The sequence below is a fragment of the Periplaneta americana genome, chromosome 7, assembly GCF_040183065.1.
Source record: "Periplaneta americana isolate PAMFEO1 chromosome 7, P.americana_PAMFEO1_priV1, whole genome shotgun sequence".
Lineage (NCBI taxonomy): Eukaryota > Metazoa > Arthropoda > Insecta > Blattodea > Blattidae > Periplaneta > Periplaneta americana.
This window is the reverse complement of record NC_091123.1, coordinates 169337225-169359949: the sequence shown is the minus strand read 5'-3', so window position 1 is coordinate 169359949 and position 22725 is coordinate 169337225. Positions and strand designations below refer to the sequence as shown.

The 22725-nt window shown below is 35.4% G+C and overlaps 1 protein-coding gene across 5 annotated transcripts in view; it reads left to right on the top strand.

Annotated features, from left to right (window-relative positions):
• Nhe2 (Na[+]/H[+] hydrogen exchanger 2) overlaps positions 1–22725 on the top strand; it is a 178203-nt gene that overhangs the window by 76739 nt on the left and 78739 nt on the right. For all 5 annotated transcript variants that reach the window (XM_069831806.1, XM_069831810.1, XM_069831808.1 and 2 more), the window contains exons 2-5: positions 2328–2524; positions 11287–11543; positions 18479–18696; positions 22559–22725. The exon at positions 22559–22725 is cut by the window's right edge and continues 36 nt beyond it. In XM_069831806.1, the coding sequence (XP_069687907.1) occupies positions 2328–2524; positions 11287–11543; positions 18479–18696; positions 22559–22725 (839 nt within the window). The remainder of the gene's footprint in view (positions 1–2327; positions 2525–11286; positions 11544–18478; positions 18697–22558) is intronic.

Here is a 22725-nt window from a genome sequence, read left to right as displayed (position 1 = left end):
AATGTTTCATTGATTTATGGCATTCTCTTAATTTTAACCCTCCTTTTCTCCGTTTTTAATATATGGCGCTTAGCCCACTGTGGCTCTGAACCCTTCAATTTATTTTGAAAGTGCTTTGTGGATCCTTTTATTTTACAAAGCTAATTGTGTCAGTGGATGTTCTAGGTAGGCGGTACTTCAAGATCATCTCAACAAACTTGAAAGTGAAGTTGAAAATGTTATTTTAAAATATCTTAACTGTCTACTCGAAGCATTTTAAATAACATTCTAAACAGTTTGGCAATTCTTATTCCCCCCCCCCCTGTTATAGTACGGATCACGTAAGAGTAGTTCCTAAAAGGCTAATTTGGCTGTCTCTTCATCAGTGTTGCCAACTAATACTAAATATCACCAAAAGAGGAATCACAATGCCATGTACTATAATAATAATAATAATAATAATAATAATAATAATAATAATAATAATAATAATAATAATAATCTTCATCCCCCTATTATTTATTCGCTCGTTTTCATACTCTCTCTCGCTATCATAATATTAATACTCGATCACAACACGATAACACGCTAGAAATTCCACTTCATACATCATCTCTGTATTCCTCATCTTTCACTGTTGCTACCTCTCGTCACTGGAACTCTCTGCCGCCTGAAGTCAAGGGCTGCCGAACATTGAAATCTTTTAAATCCAAGTTAGAAAATTATCTTATGATTAGTTGCCAAACTAACTTACTATTATGACAAGTGTTGTATTGCATGTTTCCACGTATTCACATTTTTTTATGTTCTAGTGATATTTAACTTATTTTATATTTTTGTTTTCATATTTTCCGATAATGGTATATCTATAATGTGATAAGTTGAGCTATATATAATCATAATTTTCCTTACTGTGTGTACGTGTGTACTTAAAAGCATTGTATTCATTGTATGCTTTGTACTGCACTATTTTATTACTATTATTATTATTATTATTATTATTATTATTATCAATAATTGTCTTATTTTTTTATACTTTGTATGTCTAATTTATTTTGACCTGCTGTTCACATTTTATTATCCTTTTTCTTTCTTTCTGTATGTTATATATTATGTCTGATTTCTACTTACTTGTTGTTTACATTTTATTATTATTATCTTATTCAGTTTTGTGTGTAAAATTGTAGTGTATTTTGTAAATTTGTAGTGTTTTTGTAACGCAGTTTTACTCCTGGTTGAGTTAGAGAAGGCCGTATGGCCTTAACTCTGCCAGCTTAAATAAATTATTATTATTATTATTATTATTATTATTATTATTATTATTATTATTATTATTATTATTATTGATAATATAGCAATAACAATAAAAATGTCTTGCTTATTTACTTATTTATCACATCTCATATTTATGTTGGGGAGGTGTTTTCTAAATGGTGCAGTAATTTGTGAAAGAGTATATTTTCCTCCTGGACCTTTAGTACATTTTGTTGGTAAGTAGTAGATTAGTATGATCTAGTATTAAAATGTATTTTGTCTGACAACATGAAATTCAATGCTTTGACTAATCAGTTTACGATTGACGAGACCTAACCTAAAAATGTATTTTGTTTGATCACGTGAAATGATTAGTATGAATTCCGGAATTCCGAAAACAGAATAGCACTTTGAAATGTATACTCTACTTAAAATACACACTCCTAAGTCTCTACCTTGCTACTCGTATTTCCTCTCTTGGACATATTAATAAAAATCTGAGCACAAGAAATAAATTACATTTCTGTCCAATAGTCACGTGCATGTTTAATTTATAACAAGTAGATCTATAAGTTATATATTATTTAATTACACTTACCTGAATATAATGTTAAATTGGAATCACAACACAACACAACTGAATTATGTATTGATATTAATATTAATAACTACATTATTATTAAGTGTAACAAGGTTAAATACATATAATTATATATTTATATGCTATTCTTTTATATAGGGGAAATAATTTTACATTCAACATTACGAATATTCTAATTGTCAAATGTTTTTTTATTATTATTTGTCTATTTTGTTTTGTATTCTATTTTGTTACTACCCGACTGTACATGTTTGTTTTGCTGGTTTGTTGACAGTAAAAGCATCGTTACTACTGTTCATTCGTTGGATATATAGTCCAAGCTCGCACAACCTAACAGTTTTGGTACGAACTACTTACCTCTGGTGATGATATTATCATGTACTTAATTCAAATTAGTTTGGCGTTAAGACGGTTTATCCAGACGCACAAATACTGTTCACAATACTTCGTATGTGGAGGCATACTGCACTTCATCAAATGTTTTCTGTTGCAGGCGTGTCTCTGTGGGCCGTGGGCCAGAGCGGGCTGTTCCAGTGCGAGACGCCCTTGCTGGACATGTTTCTGTTCTCAGCCCTCATCTCTGCCGTGGACCCGGTGGCCGTGCTCGCCGTTTTTGAAGAGATTCACGTCAATGAGATCCTGTACATAGTCGTCTTCGGCGAGTCCTTGCTCAACGACGCGGTCACTGTGGTAAGTGCCGCTCCTTATATCAAGTCTTCGGTATGTGCCATCTTGTTGATGCGGAAACAGAATTTCTCTTCCTGTACAATTAATTTTTTTTTATTAATGGCGGGTATTTGACTTACGTCATTCACCCATATGAAGTCAGTTATGTAGACAATTTACCGACAGAGTCGTTGCCCAGGTTGCGCCATAGGTCTACGCTACACCCGCTATGAGATGAGAAGATGATGGAGACTTTTTGGGGTGCCACAGGGGAACCGGAGCTTCCTGGACAAAACACCTGTGTTGCCTGGACCACGGACTTGCACAACACAAGTTATAAACCGGGGATCGAACCCGGGTCCACAGAATTATAAATCCGCGCTCTGTCCACTAGGCCACCGTGGCGACATCTTCAAAATAATATTTCCTGATAAAATTCATTAATGTTATTGCAGAAAACAATATTTTCTAAATTACCCACACTCATTTTAAAGTAACGCAGAAATAATAAATACTGTAGCTATATCATGACCGATGTTATTCTTATAAGAAGTGTATGAAGAGTAATTGCACAAACTTTTTCACTTTTTTATTTTGTGTTTACTCTACCGGTCAAGTAAATTCGCAAAGTAGGCCTAACGCTTCTATAATGTGCTTTCCGAATTCGTATGCTCTACACTTCGTTTCTAGAATCTGTGGAGTAAATCGACGCATTTGGGAGAAGCCTATGACATGTTATGTTAAAGAGAATAGTGTACGCAGTGAGGAATAAAGAAACTGCCACTACTACTATCACTGTTTTACTACTACTACCACCATTACTACTGCCACTACTACTATCACTTTTACTACTACTACTACTACCACTTCCATTACCACTACTACTACCACTACTACTATCACTGTTACTACTACTTCTACTACTACTACTACCACCACCACCGTTACTACTACCACTACTACTATCACTGTTTTACTACTACTACCACCACCATTACTACTACCACTACTACTACTATCACTATTACTACTATTACCACTACTACTATCACTGTTACTACTACTACCACTTCCATTACCACTACTACTACTGCCACTACTACTATCACTGTTACTACTACTACCACTTCCATTACCACTACTACTAATATTATTACTACTACCACTACTACTATCACTGTTACTACCACTACTACTATCGCTGTTACTACTACTACCACTTCCATTACCATTACTACTACTATCATTACTACCACCACCACTACTATTACTACTACTGCGTGGCTGCCTCATGTTTTATATGAAGGATAAAAGATCATCGTCTGGAAAATAAACTTGTGGCGGCAGGGTTATAGATTTTCTCAATCTTAACGTAATTCCCCGTGACGCATACAGAATACTCCAGCAGGTGAAATATAGCCTATCTGCTATTGGACAGCTTTTATCGATTAAGTAATATAGTACGAGGCGTTGATGTTAAGTTTGTAGTTTTAAATGAGTTGAAAATAACAGAAATATAGTTTATATTCAATATAACAACTTTGTTCCAAGACCATTTCTGTGGAGGTAATAACATTCATCTGTTTTCTTTCAAGAAATACAAAAAATTACCGAACTCTTGTGATTCTCACGTGATTTTGCTTTAGTATATTCGCTGATTTCAATATGTTCTCTTTGACAAATTGAACAGAATTTATTTGACATGTATAAGTAATACAATTATTTTATTTGCTTTAGATTTACGATTTTTCAGTAAAATACATCTTTCCCCGTATCGAGTATGGACACCCGTTTCGGGGTCCATGGTGAAACAAAAAATTACAGAATTTCTAATGTTTGCTCTAACAACATTGAGCCGTAACCGAATACTAATGTTGTTAGTATTAGACCATGAACCAACGTAACTTGTGTAGCCACGTCCAATGACACCGCCTTCCCTCGCTATGGGCATAAAGACGTCGAAGTTTTGTATAAAATTAGCCGTTTCGCTCTGCCTCTTTCAGTAATATTTCGGAATCGAGAGCAGGTACAAATCTGTGCGATCACACGTTTGATTTGTAGTAATTAGTTCTGCAATATTAGAGTGATAATAAGCATGTATGATGTACTTTGAGTGAATCATAGTCGAAAATAAATTGCATGTCCTTCATGAATTATTGCTCTGGTCATAGACTAACACTCTTCATTTGCAAACTGAAACAGAAAGAGATCATTCAAATCAACACTGTAGTTTAGTACACCGCTGTGGAGTAACGGTTAAATTTCTTGGCCGTGAAACGAGCGGGCAGGAATTCAAATCCTGGTCGGGACAAGTTACCTGGTTGGTGTTTTTTTCTGAGACTGTTCATTAACCACTCGAAGCAGAATTGCTGGATAACTTTAGGCGTTGGACCTAGACCCATTTCGCCTTCATTAGTTTCATTTCCAGTTTACATGTCGACCAGAAGGACATGGCGGATTTGGTTCCAGGATCTGCCTATATGCGACATCTGTCCGTGGGAGCTACACATATCCAGCGACGCCACAGGGGCTTTAATAAGCGGACTGCGTGTGACCGGGGTAGTGTAGCTCCCTCGGATAGTTCTAACTCACTCTGGAAATGTCATTCTCATTGACTGCAAGATAAGACTCTGTTACATAATCGGTGCATTGATAGGCATATAGCCTATTTTTCACCGAGAAGTGTACAATGTCAGTACTTACCATTGAAATCAATTTGGAGCAGAAAACACAGCTAAAAACTCTAGCTTTAACAAAGGAAAACGCATGGTGTATTCACTCATAAATTCAAAGCTATAGATCTCACAACTCTTCAATTAATTTCCAAAAAATCCGCTCACGTCACTGCAAGGGCGCAGTGAAAAATCTATGTTATAGTACATCTTCTGACTTTTATACTTTACCATCAAAGTTACATTTTGTCGCTGGTACAATTTCGTGGTAAATTTAAAACGAAATATCACGAAATTAGCAGTGTCACGAAATTAGCCAAGTTTGCCCTAAACTGGGTGTTCATTTCAAAGTGTGTCATTACGTCAGTGTTGTGAGTCAGCGATTTGAAGCGAGTTTCAGCTTTTATGTCAGAGAAGTTGCCTATTAATCAAGGCGTTCAATCTGAACTTGAGAACGTGTACGGTAGCCTATAACTTAAACGTCGTAGCAACAGATGGCGGTCTGTACGGTCTGTGTGCTGCCATAACCTCTTTCGAACTGTGTTTTGCGCGGGCAAGTCGTCCGCAGGGTATTTGTTATCATCTATTGCGTACGGCAACATTCCACAATACAAATCAAATGCTCCGTGTCCATGTTGACCGTCGAAGGTAATGTCAACAAATACGTAAGTAATCGTCTTAACCCTCTCCCCATATCCCTACAGTAAGAAAAAAACTCACCTCAGTACGTGTTTCCAAACAGTTCACATTCCTGCCACTACCGGCGTTACCGTACGTATCGGTAAGTACTCTTCAGAATGAACGCCGTACTTGCTAGGCAACTTCTCTGGCACATAAGTAATACGCTTCTGCGGAAGTGTGGGAAGATTGAATTCTCTAGGCGCATCGACTAGCCACATGACGGCATACAGCGAGCCATGACACACTTTGAACTGAACACGCAGTAGAGTAATGTCTGTCTCACCCGTTGTGTTAGTTATTTGGACGGTTTTGTCGTACTAGGAATCAGAGTTCTAGTAAACAGTGTAGTGGTTTCGGTAATATGATGCGACAGCACACACCGCTGGGGAAGCATTGTGGCTGCTTCAACAACTCTTTGACGAAGGCCTCATCTCGGAGGAAACAGGCCAGGCCTATCTTTATCCTGCGAATTTCCGGATCTTACGGCACCGGATGCTTACTTGTGAGGCATTATGAAGGTACACGCCTAGCGCGATCCAGTAACTCGTGGTGCTGTCCAAATGGATAGGAACATCAGACATGTGTTACATTCAATTTCACGGGACATAATTGTGGCAATATTTTTAAACCTCCAACGTCGATATGAAAAATTTCTGGAGTTGAATCGTGTGTAGTTTAACTGTATTAATTTCTTTATGTTTTATTTTAGGCCATACTATGCATACTAAATTCGTTCATAAATTATTTTATGCTCAACCATGCCGAAATGTAGTAATTATACACCTGGCATCAGATCTTTAATGCATGTCATTAAAGTACACCTACCCATTAAAGGTCAGGTCTTTCAGCCAATGACGACTCAGGTTACAACTGTTCAGCCAATGACAGGTCAGCTTTCTACCGTTATAAAACCGCAAGTATCGATTATTCTCGGATATGCAATCGAAAGAGAATTAGCGAAAAGTCACGGAGGCTGGAAATCCAATACTGTCGCAGAAGGTTATGTTCTATTACCATAATAATTAGCGTTAATTGTAAATAATATTCAAATAAATTCAATTTGTCATCTCGTTTTTCAATGTCTAATTTAATTTCAATGTTATCTCTGTAGGTTCTTATGGCCTAGCAAGGTCAATGTGGATATCTGTTCCTCGGAAAAAATCAATACTTTCGCGTCTTTGCACATCTCACAACATACGGAACATTGCTAAAAAATTAATAATATCAAGTTAGAAATATGGTCGAGCATAAAAAGTCGTATGAAACTCGACTATAATGGTAATTAAGAAGCTCGTATGAAAATTATGAAACGAGCGCAAGCGAGTTTCATAAATATCCATACTCACGTCTTAATTACCTTCATTGTAGGCTCGTTGCATAATGTACTATTAGACATCACTCACAACACGACTTGTTTTAGACACTTTTCATCGTTGAAATTCTCTAACTCGCAGCGCTTGTATTATTTTAGTGTTAATAATGTTTGAAAAATAGCTATAGCTAGACCACTTAGAAAATGCAGCTATGGCGGAAACCTTAACCTACTTCCTTCTCCCACATTTGCTGCGTGTTCCCCTCTGTGCATTCCCCGACGCCGATCACCAATCAAAATCTGCGCTTTAAACCAAGTCGGCGGTACTAGGCCGCTATTATCGTGATTCTCATTGGATTACTTTGTTTACTTCCGCTTCAAACGTACACTACTGGTCAAAATATTTGTCCTCTATTTTCCGCACATGCTCATATAATTTCTTCCATTTTTCGGGAGAATATTCATCCATGAGTTTATGATCAAACACTACTTCTCAATACATGGCAATACTCTGGTATAACTTAAATGCACATACCTAGTACTAGTATTCATTAATTTATTTTATGCTCGACCATGCCGAAATGTAGTAATTATACACCTGGTAGCAGTCCTTTAATGCATGTCGTTAAAGTACACCTACTCATTAAAGTACAGGTGTTTTCACCCAATGACAACTCAGCTTATAGGTGTTCAGCCAATGACAAGTCAGCTTTGTACCGTTATAAAACCGCAAGTATCGATTATTCTCGGATATGCAATCGAAAGAGAATTAGCGAAAAGTCACGGAGGCTGGAAATCCAATACTGTCGCAGAAGGTTATGTTCTGTTACTATAATATAATTAGCGTTAATTGTAAATAATATTCAAATAAATTCAATTTGTCATCTCGTTTTTCAATATCGAATTGAATAATCAAGGTTATACCAAGTTTAACGGGATTAGCTACATCAAGGTCAATGACATTATTGTTCCTCGGAAAAAATCAATAATTTCGTGTCTGCGCACATCTCACAATTCACGACCTAGAACAAGGTCACTTCCGATCTTGTCAGACACAAATAAAATGTATACATCTGAATAATTTCAAATTAGAAATATGGTCGATCATAAAAAGTCGTATGAAACTCGCCTATAATGGTAATTAAGAAGCTCGTATGAAAATTATGAAACTCGCTTGCGCTCGTTTCATAAACATCCATACTCGCTTCTTAATTACTATCATTATAGGCTCGTTGTATAATGTACTATTATATTTCACTTCACTACACTTTACTTCGGCGCAACTGTACTCCCTACTCAGCGTACGCCATGAACAAGAATTGTGGGAGGGAGATTAGCGCATGCGCAGTACAACTGCATTTCGTCATTGTTCCTGCAATAACTCCTATGTGACATATTTATCGATTTTCAGTTTTTTGCTCTATTAAATAACTTAAATATTGATACAGCAAATAATAAAATCTCCTATATGTAATTATATTTCTTTCTTTCGAAAATGTAAGAATTCACAGTCTCCTATGTACGGCTGCCATAGGATGAATAAATGTGTTTTTTCTTCCTACTGAAAAATTTTATATTTTGCACCTAGGAGTTATTGCAGAAACAACGACGATTTACAAAGTGGTTTCCCTATAAAATAATAAATAAATATAAACAAGTTGATATTAATTTCTAATACCCGGATCTCCCAAATCAGCTAGAGTACCGGTAATGAGTTCTATGAATATTTCGACTGTCTGTTAGGGTTCAATCCCAGGGTCTTCTTTTCGTACTCTTTAATATTGTGTTCAAAAACAAACTCATTAAGCATTTTCTTACCCCGTAGAGTGCAATGCAGTAAACTGAGTATTCAAAATTATTGCAAATGTTTCGAAATTGTTACTGTTTGTTCAGCTTTATATTTGCACAGTCAGGTACTTACTTCTAGATATTTAATCATTTTTCTTAATCATTAATACATTAAGTATCCATTGTGATCTTATTTCCTACTTAGTATATACGGAGTGGTTCACGAGGATTTACCGTCACTTATGGAGCTTATTTCCGAAGACATTCTGAGCAAAAAATGACATATGAACATGTGTTCTAATCTCAATATTTTCAAAGTTACATTAACTTGAAGTTGCTAGTAAAATACCTTTTTCTTTAGTTTTATGGGTAAAAAAATATTACAAATAGAGAATGAACTATTCAGAAGTATCATTTATTTAATTGACTAGTGTTCTGACGCTAAAAATGTTTTGTTAATTGCTTTGTACAAATTTTATTTTTCAATTTTTAACTAGAAGCTACATCATTCTTACGCACTTACCACAAAAATTGTTACATATCATACGATTTTAGGAACTTGATTCTTTTAAAGTTTAATTATGCGTCCTAATGTACAGTCTTAAAGAATTTACAAGAATGGCATGATTTGTAACAATTTGTTGTGATAAATGCGTAAGAAAATGTAATTTTGTAGTTAAAAATCGAAAAAAAAAAATTGTTCCAAGCAACTATGGAATTCGCAACACATTTTAGCCTCAGAATATTAGCTAATCTCTCTCTCGCGCTTGTGGAATACCCTACCCAGTGACATCAGAGACTGTCGGAATTTAGTAGCGTTCAAAAGCAAACTTATTAAGCATTTTTTATTTAATTAATAAAAAATGTTTCTCCCTTCTTAACTTTTACAATAAACTGTCTAGCTTTTATTAATCAGTTAATCTTTTAGTACTTTGATTTTTATTGTATTTTTAAATTTAATATTAATTGCAATTGTATTCTTAATATTGTAGTTGTAATCCCCTGGTAGAAGGGAAGAGAAGGCTTATCTCTACCAGGTTAAATAAATAAATAAATAATAAATAATTAAAGAAATGATACTCCTGAATAGTTCCTCCTTTATCTGTAATATTCTTTTACCCTTAAAACTCAATAATGATATTTTAAAAACAACTTCAAATTAGTATTAGGCCCGTAACACACTTGAAGAGTTTTCGCTAGCGAGAAATGTGTTGCGAGAAAGAGGCTAAGAGCCTTCCTCCACACACTTGGCGAGTTCTCGCTATCACAGATCACACCTCGCTATGATCATCTATGCACTGTCTTCAAGCAGAAAGCATTTTTCTGATTATAGTAATCACTCGTTGGGGGAAATATTATAGGTTATGTATTTACGTATATTGGCGTACCGTACTTAAATATATAACCTGTAAGTATATTGTCGTACTTTACAAATTACGTACAAACGCTATGTTGAATCTGAGTATTCAGATGATGAGGAAATGGAGTTACATGAACATATTTTGTTAATGAAAAGAAAAAGTAGGCCTAAAATTAAAGCCAGAAATATCTGAAAATCACATTGTATCTTACGAAAATAAGGGCGAGTTTTGGACACTGGTTTCGATTTGAATGATGATACGTTTAGGCGTTATTTCAGGTTGAATGGACCTCAGTTTTTTGCCATTCATGATATGATAGAGGATTCTTTGCTATGTTCTGATTAAAATTATGTAAACTGTTAAGACATATAGATACATTATTTCAAATGTTTAATCAATACTATTAAATCTCATCAAAATAAAATATAGCCCTATTTATTTTCAGATAACCTGATATTTGTCTACAGATCTCTTCTTTACGTTTCGTGTTTTTATAGTTTTCATCCCGTGTATCATATAAATAGGTCTACGGGTGACATCGTACAAGTTCGATAAGTTTCTGACTGCAATTATCAGCCATCTTTCCTCATTTTCAAATAAAAACAATACAATTCATCGCCACCTGTGATATCTTTTTCTACATTCAATCGTCATAAAGAGTATAAATGTCAAACATCTTTGATAAATGTATCAAGAAAATTCGCTGAGTTAGCGATTCCAGCGAGAAACTCGCGCGAGGTTTTTGCCTCGAACGAGACTCTCTTCCAGTGTGTGACGTCCATTTGAATCCATGTTATCAAGTTTTTTATTTTCTCGCTGGCGAAAACTCTGCAAGTGTGTTACGGGCCTAATTCTGAAAAAATTGAGATTGACATTTTTTGCTCAGAATGTCTTCAGAAATAAGCTCCGTAAGGGACGGTAAATCCTCACGAATTATCCTGTATATGTAAGGTGTAATTTCGACTGTTTCAGGTGCTGTACCACATGTTCGAGGCGTACACGGAGATGGGCCCCAGCAATATTCTGTACACAGACCTGCTCGCCGGTTTCGCGTCTTTCTTCGTGGTGGCGCTGGGAGGCACCTTCATAGGAATTCTGTGGGGATTCCTCACAGGCCTCGTGACGCGCTATACTCACGAGGTCCGAGTCATAGAACCCATCTTCATCTTCGTCATGGCGTACCTGGCCTACCTCAACGCCGAAATCTTCCATATGTCAGGGATATTGGCGTAAGTGTGAGATTACATTACTTACTTACTTACTTACTTACTTACTTACTTACTTACTTATTCGCTTTTAAGGAACCCGGAGGTTCATTGCCGTCCTCACATAAGCCCGCCATTGGTCCCTGTCCTAAGCAAGATTAATCCAGTCTCTATCATCATATCTCACCTCCCTCAAATCCATTTTAATATTATCTTCCCATCTACGTCTCGGCCTCCCTAAAGGTCTTTTTCCCTCCGGCCTCCCAACTAACACTCTATATGCATTTCTGGATTCGCCCATACGTGCTACATGCCCTACCCATCTCAAACGTCTGGATTTAATGTTCCTAATTATGTCAGATTACATTACTGTGACTAAACCTATTAATTGGAATCTGTTCAAGAGATTTAAGGGTATATGTACGTGAACGACCACAAATATTAGCAGAAAATGCAGGCTCTAAATTTGTAAAATTTTGTAAGAAAATGAACTCACAACTGGATAAAAATTACAAGGTAGCACAACAAGACTTATTAGAACTTAAATATCTGATAAAAGTATAAAAAAGGGTACTAATAATATTTTTCAATCCAATTTTATCAAAGTACGAAAAAAAAAAAGAACAAAAAAATTCTGCAGTTACGTCATTTGGTAACCATAACATTGTTATGGTCTCTCTGACATCTTTAATATTTTTCCTGCATGTAATAAACACTTATTTCTGAAAAGTAGACTACTCTCAGACATGTAGAGTTGTTTATTTTAATACAATTAATTGTTTATTTGTTGTATATAAAATATATTAAAATTTACATAATATTTTGTGACCTAATTTTTCTATTTTCAAACAAATGGACATTATTGTAGTCTATCTTTTGCATAAATGCATGCAAAATCAGTGTACAGCTGTCAAAAGAAAAAGTGGCCGCTCTCCTGGAACAAAGTTCCCTTCGGGTATCTTCGCTACAATTCGGAGACAGGCGATGTTACATGTTGTTGGACCACGTTGCCTGATATCTACAGTTATAATTGAAGTATACTGTGTGTTATTCGATAGCATAATGGTAGCGTTCAGGCCTCTTATTCATGAGGTCCTGAGTTCGACTACAACCTCGTGCTTTTTATGTCCTTTTTTGTTCTGTTTTTGAGAGAGACAAACTAGACATAATGGCTCCTTTCTCTTTTATGATTATTTTAGTAATTAACATCAGGTTCATTAATATATTATGCCATGACTTTATCATTATCATTATGATATTGTGGCTGCAAATGGAAAGAAAAAAGATTTTATTCTCAATAAAATATCTTTCATGGCATAAACATAACAAATTTACTGGTGTCGGCCTTAAAACATTCAAAAAATTAAGCGTTCAAAACACAAAACAAAAAGCCACAATTCAATATTTAGTCTATCTTCCTCTTATCTCGATCATCTTGCAGTCGAGTGGGCATGGAATTGACTAGTCTTTGCAAATAGCGACTGTTCTTAGACACGATATTCCAGGCATTCTGAACATACACACATAAATGTTCTGTCCATGGGCAGGTCTTTCATTGCAAACCCAGCAATCTCCAGTCTTTCCTATTTTCTGCCTTCCTCTTAGTCTCCGCATATGATCCACGTATCCTAATGTCGTTTATTATTCTTTTCAACCAGAGACCCAACCAATTCCTTTTTATCTTTCTAATCAGTTTCAGCATCATTCTTTCTTCACTCACTTTTTCAAACACAATTTTATTTCTTATTCTGTCTGTCCACTTTACACGCACCGTTCTTCTCCACATCCACATTTCAAATGCTTCAATTCGTTTCTCTTCATTTCGTCGTAATGTCCATGTTCTTTCCCCATACAATGCCACACTCCACACAAAGCACTTCACTAGTCTCTTCCTTAGTTCTTTTTCCAGAGGTCCGCAGAAGATTCTTCTTCTTCTATTAAAAGCTTCCTTTGTTCATGTTTGCAGTTTTCTTGGGAAGGATAGGCCTAAATGCGGTAGCATCCCGTTGCTTTCCGCACACCACTCTCTCTTTCGCATGTTATTAAATTCCAGGGGGCCCAAGCGTGGAAATGAGGAGAGTGGATTTGACTAATTGGGCCCTCCGGACTTCACCGAAAGTCACGGCAAGGGTTAAATATTAATTCTATCAGGATGTTTGACCCGGTCAGAGACCGGGAAATCTCAATTAGCCTTTGCCCCCTGCATCCTGGGCTAGCTTCTACGAATCATCAGAAAATCTTAGAGTGTGATTGGGCCAATTTTTCCGAAAATGTTTCCACACTTTTGCTCTCGTAGCTCAGCGGACGAACGTCGGAATTTAGATGTCAACGTCTCAGGTTCAATTCCTCGTTACTCCTTTTCATTTTATTGTGGTTCAAGTTAGTACAATGTAATAATACAAAAAGAAAAACTAATACCAGTATTATGCAACTGGATTTTTCCAAACCTAATATTAAATTTATCTTATTTATATCGCTAAAGAACGATTACAATATAAATAACTTGAATATTATTTATACAGTATCACTAAAGAACGATAACAGAATATAAATGATAAATATCGGTTTGTTTAATTAATATATTGCGAAAGAACAATAACAATATAAATAACTTGAATATTGTTTTATAATGCTAATGAAGGAAAACAGAATATAAATGATAACTTGAATATTATTTAAATCGCTAAAGAACGATAACAATATAAAAAACGTGAATATTATTCATATCGGAATTTCACAGATTTATTACAGATGTATTTAAGAAATTGTAGAAGAATAGTAATTAGTAACAGTGTCCTATTTATTCTTCTTGGAGCCAAATTTGTAACTTTTAAAAGTGTGGTTACTATGTTGAAGTGTATGTGTTGTAACGGATGCTTGATTTGTTATGTATGTGAGTTAGTTATGGGATGCTTGATGTCGTCGCAATGTCGTAATTATAGTTTGATTGTGTTTGTGTGACTATTGTGTATTAATTTATGATGTATGGTACGGAAAGCTGCATATTTGTGTTATAGAAGTGTTACGTATGTGTGTTGTTAATGTTTTTATATGTTTCAAATTGATACCTGATATTTGTTTTGCAATCGCAATGCCTAATTTACGGATTGTTTATGTTTTGTTTACATCGCGTAAGCTAATTTAATTTTCTTTTCCATTTCTCTTTATGCTTATCTTTTTTGTGTATAAAACTATAGCCCTAACATACATATGTAAAATAGGGCTAACCCCCATTGGAGATACAATAATAATTATTATTCATATCGTTATAATACGATAACAGAATACAAATGATGACCTGAATTTTATTCATATCTCTAAAGAACGATAACAAAATATAAATAACGTGATATCCATAAAGAACGATAACTGGATATAAATGATAATTTGAATATCATTTACATCGCTAAAGAACGATTAAAAATAAAATGAAAACTTGAAGAAGGCCCGAACCCACGACCTTTGAATCATTAAACAAGCACTCTACCGCTGGTCTACGAGGCGCAGATGTGGAACACTTTCATAGTTCCGGAACTGCTTGTACAAGCACATGCATCGTGTAACATCGCCGCGACCCGAAGTGGACTTTGAAAATATTCGCTGTTCACGAGTGCGGCCACTTTTTTTTTTTTGACAGCTGTACAAAATTTCAGAATTCTATCTCTAATGGTTGTGGAGTTATGAAATAATATCTGTGAAAATTTTCAAATTTTGTAAAATTTAATTTAAAGTAAAAAGTGAATTCTAAAAAATATTAGTAACCTTTTTATAATTTTATCAGATATTTAAGTTCTAATAAGTCTTGTTGTGGTACCTTGTAATTTTTGTTCAATTGTGAGTTCATTTCCTTATAAAATTTTTGAAAATTAGAGCCTGCATTTTATGATAATATTTGTGGTCATTCATGTACATATACCCTTAAGGATATATTAATGTTGCGTAAAAAAGGCCTTTTTTAACACCGTCAAATAAAGTTACTTTATCACAAATACGAGGGTCATTTCATAAGCTGCCAATAAAGCTGCAGGAATATAAATTTACTATATGCGACTGAAGGTCACTGGAATGTGCTTCACAATGCTAGTACCAAATTGGGTCCGGCTACAGGAGGCAATGGGTAAGGGAAATTGAAAGATACGTCAACAGTTGCTACGCGTTCACGTTTGAAGGCCTCTACCCAACTTGCAACAGTTCAATAAGGCAACGCACTATCACCCAATGCTTCTCGTAGCTCAGAACGAAACTGATGAGCATTTCTGCCACGAAGAACTGCAGTTTTCACGTATGACTGCTGTTCAAGTTTGCTTATATCCATCTTGGAACACAGTCTCTAGCATACTTTTCATAATAATAACTTAATAATAATAATAATAATAATAATAATAATAATAATAATACATAATTTTCGATAATCATTTATAATGGAACCAACACATTAATTACATTTGTAATAAATTACGTAAAATAGTAGACTATATTATTTTGTTTTATTGAGGAATTACTTGTCAATAAGTTTATTACGTACAATATATTTAACTTTATTTCAATCGGTAATTATGTATGGAATTATAGGATGGGGTAGCTCATTTAAATCCAATTTTAATCCACTTTATTTATTACAGAAGAAAATAATTAAAATATGTCTTCATAAACCTATTGATTTTCCATCTCAAAATGTATTTCTAGACTGTAATGTACTTAACGTAAGACAAATTTATTATATTGCATTAATAAAATTCATACGTTAAAACCGAAATAATTTTGAATTGTATTCTCATAGTTATGAAACAAAAGGTATGAATTCTTTAAGATTGTTTGAACCAAAATGCAACACTGTTACAGTATTTAATCATAGTAGTAATTTAGGCCCAAGAATATATAACAAATTTATATTTAAATATCCTAATCTTGTCAATTCTAATAGTTCTAGTATTGAATTTAAAAAGTTATGTATGGATTTTATAAAAATTGAAAAATTGTACATTTCAATTTATATACTACTAGTGGCTTGTGCAGCAAATACTGCTGCAAACTAAGTTCGTTAGACGTCCAAATAAAAATTTTTCAGATTTATTTTCAATGCAGAATACTTGTCTTTTTGATAACTTCCATAATAATGAAACATACTCCCTCTGAATGGATTTTTTTTAGGCCAAATACTTTTTCTTGAACCTATCCAACTTCAGTTTTTGAGCTTCAACGCGAAAACGCAAGTATCAATGTCAGGACGATAGCAGTAGCTATTTCAGGTCATTGTGGATTGTAGGGAAAAGTTAAAAAAATGTCAGGTTTGCTAAGCTTTCGAACAATAGCATTTTCGTATAGCTGCTGCATGTAGAACTTGAAATGTAGAGCGTAAAATAATTTTATTCTACTAAGAGATCTTGCTGAAATGATCTGGAGGCTACAAAATTTTCTAGGCCTCTTATTTTATCAGTAAGTAATACCTATTGGTCTTTTCTTAGGAACTGTAATTTTTGCGCTCTCTCGAGCCAATACTGAAGACAATGACACATATCAATATCTACACTACACCGCCATTAAGTATATGAAAAAGACCCAACCCCACTGGGTTAATAAGTGTAAAAATATTTGATTTTAGTAACAATATTATTATCTTACTTAAGTTTTGTAGTTATATATAGCAGCCACTCAGTAAATTATAGAACTGAAGATCTAAATTAAGATATTCTCTACATTTACTTACATAACCACAAAACGTTTCACTTTCATGTCATCAATATAGCATCAATATTATGTACAATTAATGAAAAATAGACGCATCATGATATTAACTATAATAATATTTAATTTCTAATGGTACTAATGTCATCAAACCACCTCAAGTTTCGTAGATTTGAATATCCAATACATAGCTGTACTCAGAAAATTATACACTGCAGAATCAGTTTTTAATGACAAATTGAATTGAGCTCTAAATATGTCGGCAATCTTGCAGGTCATGGCCTTCGTGTAATAGCCTATTGTTTATTGTAGTGTGTGTTTTGTTCTGAAATTCAATCAAGTCGGCCGTGATTCAACAAAATTAGTTCTCAAAACTGACAACAGATGGATTTTGGAAAATAGGAAAATTATGCAGGAAAATTGAAATTTCACTGAAAACTACTACTTTTCCGAAAAACTTTGGATGCCAGGCATGAAAATGAGGGCTCACTCATTAAAATCCGTTCAGCCGTTTTCCTGTAATTTCCATTACCAGTTCAAATTATATATATAGATAATTGCATAGTAGACATAAGACAAATTGTATTGTATAATTATTAATTTCAATTCAGGAATCCGCCCCTGAGCACGAGTTCTACTCTTTCAGGGGCGAGCTAAAGTTTTTCTGTATATATTATATTGTATGTTACAATTATTAGCAAAATAATAAATAAATAAATAAATAAATAAATAAATAAATAAAGTACTAACTTTTGCATACGCCCTGAGAATTAATGACAGGTAGGCTGTATTCAGGGGCAGTATTAGAGAGTTTGGTGAGGGACAGCTGTTTCTTACACAAAATATTCAGTCACAGTTAAGTCGTGTAATGTAACAGATAGTCCTGAAGTTAGTGACAGGTAGGCAGAGTTCTGTGACATGGTAGATGGTTTGCTAAGAGAATAGACAGTCTACCTACTTCTCATAAAAAGAGATTGCGCTCTCTTATCCCAGAAAAATTAAAACACATGTGCTTAATTCATTTTTTCCTCCTACTTGTATTCCTTCCAGGTGATTTATCCATGAAGCACTATTCGATTTGCCCATGGCCACCATGGTTTTACTGCAGTGTTGTGTCACGTGTATTACGTAGAAGGCCATGATTTGTTTATTACGTAGAAGGACATGATTTAAACCTGCACGGCACAATACTGCATGGTCAGTATTGCTGGAGAAGTTTTGGTTACCTGTGTTCTGGAATTGTTCCAGGCTTTATTTGATTACTATCGTTGCAGAATCACATTCTGTGGCATCACAATGAAGAACTACGTGGAAGGTAACATCTCTCACAAGTCGCACACGACTGTCAAGTACGCCATGAAGATGCTGAGCAGCTCCTCCGAAACCATCATCTTCATGTTCCTGGGCGTCGCTACCGTGAACAAGAGCCACGACTGGAACACGTGGTTCGTCCTGCTCACCATCCTCTTCTGCTCCGTGTACCGCACCATAGGTCAGTTTCATTCTGTGCTGTCTAGTGGTAAGCATGCTTGCAGTTGGATCCTAGGTCCACGGCTTCAAATCTGGGCAAGAGAGATGGATTTTCTAACGATGATAATTACTAGGGCTCCTACGATCAATGAATCGATTGACAAGTTGAATTGTGACCTAGCCACTGTCTCCACTTGGGCGGCCAATTTCGGACTCGCACTTAATCCAAGTAAGACTCAAGCTACAATTATTGGACATAAGCGTTTAGTTAACTCCCTTAATAACAGTAATCTTTCAGTTGTTACCCTTAACAACACGCTAATCCTTATTTATCTGTCGTAAAAAATCTTGGCTTCTTTTTTGATAATAATCTAAGTTGGAATTTTCATGTTAAAGAAACGATAAAAAATCTGTTCCTCCATTCACTCTTTGAGTCGCTTGAGAAACTTCTTGCCTCAGCAACTAAAACTTACCCTAGTACAAACCCTAGTAATGCCGCACTTCGATTATTGTGACGTTTTCTTAAGTGACCTAAGTTCTGAACTGTCAGTCAAGTTACAGCGAGCTCAGAATATGTGCGTCAGATACGTGTGCAACATCCGACGATATGATCACATATCACCGTCCTTCGCAAGTCTCTCGTGGCTCCGACTTAAAGAACGCAGAACTTTACACTCTTTGTCTTTACTCTTTCGAATTCTGCACACCTCAACACCAAATTACCTTTCGTCTCGTTTCTCTTATCTATACTCTAACCACGACGTAAATACCAGATCACTTATCTGTGGCGGCTAAGTATACCTCTTCATAGAACATCTCGTTATTCATCATCTTTTACAGTATCCACCTCGCGACAATGGAATTCCCTGTCACAAAGTATTAGAGGCTGCAAGACAATAAACACTTTTAAAAACAACTTAAAAGATAACCTTCTTAGCATTTCACTCCAATCATATTGATTTAAACTATCACTGACTACATTGTTACTTCTTCCTTTAGACATGCATCCTGATAGTGCTGTATTTTCAAAATTGTCTCATAATAATCTCTTTCTATTATCTAATATTATTTGAAATATATTAACATTCTATGTACTTTAGCTTAATTCTGCTACACAGTTTATTTCAATGTTTAATTAATAGTTCATAGTATTTTGTTGTTTAATTCGTAAATAACTCTTGTATACATGTAACTCTCATCTAAATCGAATTGTTGAATTCTTTGTAAGTTCATGCATATGCATATATACTTTTTGCTGGTTGAGTGGAAGAGAAGGCCTTACGGCTTTAACTCTGCCAGCTAAAATAAATTATTATTATTATTATTATTATTATTATTATTATTATTATTATTATTATTATTATTATTATTTCTATGACCTAAAAATCTGGAAATATGCAAACATTGATGCCTAAATTATACCAAAATATGACATAAAACTTGGAAATAGGGTGCAAAACGTATTAAATATTATCCAAAAATGACATAAAACTTCTCTATTCACCACTCTCCAAAACTCTTTGTATTGATCACAACGAACTGTTAACCCTATAAAAAATAGAATAAACTGAATTAATTTTTTCATGAAAACAAGAGTGTATTTTAAACAAAACTACATACAAAATAATATTACCTTGATCTTCATTTTCACCAAAGTTGCACTTGATGACGACATGTATTTCAAGTCCTCAAACCTGAAGGACCTTCGATTGTCAGAAACTATAGTCTTGTACGAGGCGCGTCCATAAAGTAACTTTCCAACTCGTCCCACAGCTAGCAAACCACATGTTGCGCGAAGCGATTGCGTGTACGTGGTAGAGTAATGTCCTGGCATGGCGCATGCGCTAGCGGAACTTCCCGAGTGCTCTCAGTAGCTTCGTTGCATTGGTTGAAGATGGACGTTCCTATTCCAGCTCCCGCAGCGTGAAGTGCGGTCAGTGATAAATTTTTTTAATGCACAGGGCATAGCGCCGATTGAAATTCATCGTCAGCTGTGCCAGGTCTATGGGCAAGCAGACGGTGCGTTGCTGCTGTAGACAATTTTCAGCAGGACGCCAAAATGTGCATGACGAGGAGCGCAGTGGGAGGCCAACCATCATCACAGACGACCTTGTGGAGCAACGCACCATCTGCTTAGTCATGACGTTAGGCCCATAGACCTGGCACAGCTGGCGATCAATTTCAATCGGCGCTATGCCCTGTGCATTCAAAAAATTTATCACTGTCCGCACTTCACGCGGCGGGAGCTGGAATAGGAACGTCCATCTTCTACCAATGCAACGAAGCTACTGAGAGCACTCGGGAAGTTCCGCTAGGCATGCGTCATGCCAGGACATTACTCTATCACGTACACGGAGTCGCTTCGCGCAACATATGGTTTGCTAGCTGTGGGACGAGTGGGAAAGTTACTTTATGGACGCGGCTCGTACTTAGAAAAACTCCGTTCTACGTCGCATGACGTAACAGGGGCATATTTCAACACAGTTATATCTGGCTATGATTTATTCCATTGGTTGTGTAACATTAGTTTCAGCTAAAGGACATGTCATATTTCTTCTGGTAGAATAAACATCAGATTTTTATGATAATATTTTGTATGTATGTATGTATTCACACTGCAATGGGTATATACCCGGTGGCAGTGGTAACTAATTACACTCAAATAAAGACACTAATAAACACAATTAATAAAAAATACAATTAATAATAATACTAATAATTAATACTAACAATAATTAATAATAATAATGACAATAATAATAATAACAGGGAACATCCTAAATTAAATGAAGCACGATAAGTTAAAATAACACTTAAAGTAAATCTAATTTGTACCTTAAACCTATGTTCGAACTAAAACCCACGAGTATGTTATGTTCATATCTGCACAAGTATCTTTCAACACTACACTCATTTCGCTGTCAACTCACTCACTGCACTGGAACTACGACACATTTCACTGATTCTATCCTGATTTCACTAACACTTCAAAAACATTTCACTGTTCAAATACTTTGCACTGCCACTATAAACTATGAAGCTTCACTGACAGGAACACGTTTTACTTACTCAACACACTTCACTGACACAACACACTTCACTGACACAACATAATTCTTCACTGATAGAACACTTCAATAACAAAATATCAATTACACCCTTTAAATACTGAGTATAATATACTACCGCCTATTAGTAAAGTCCTTAAGCCTATTTTAAATACAGTACATTTTTGGTTGTTGGTAAAGCCTTTAGTAAGTCTGCAGGTAAAGCATTCCAGTCCCTGATAGTACGATTGAGAAAAGAAAACTTTCCAGCGTCCGTCCTATGTCTTCTTTCCCTCAATTTATAAGAATGGTCGTTCCTTGAAGAGTAATTTGGCGGCTGCAACCTATTTTTTATTTCTCTCCAGACAGGCTCACCTCTGTATGTTTTGAACAGTGCGCATAATCGAATTCGCGTTCTCCTGACCGTATATTTATATGTTTGTTCAATTTGGAAAACATTAAAATCGGACTAAATGAAATTTATTGGATAATCAATTTACTTGTTTAAGCAAATTTTAATTATCCGCTTTAGTAGCAATATGAGCGGAGAAAGCATAAATTTTGTTGCTCCTCTCCATCCTTGATGGCATACTGGATGACAAATTGAACCAAACCTAAATAAACTAACCGCAAAATAAATGAATAGAAAGTTTATTCTGAAAAGCGGTAAGTTAAAATGTCATCATGCAAATGTGATTCTGTAAAATATTATGACTCTCTCCTTCCAGACGTTCTATTATCTTGGACGCTTATACCTTCTTTTAATTTAGTTTTGTGTCCACTATTTCTTGATTCCATTATTTTCAGAGAACTCATGAGTAGTTGTGTTTCTCGCAGGGGTGATATTTCTGACGGCCATTGCGAACCGCTTCCGTTTGCATAAGCTGAACAAGGTGGAGAAGTTCGTGATGTCGTACGGCGGGCTCAGAGGTGCGGTGGCCTTCGCATTGGTCTTGCTGATCGACGTCCGCTACGTGAAACTTCAGCCTATGTTTGTTACCACA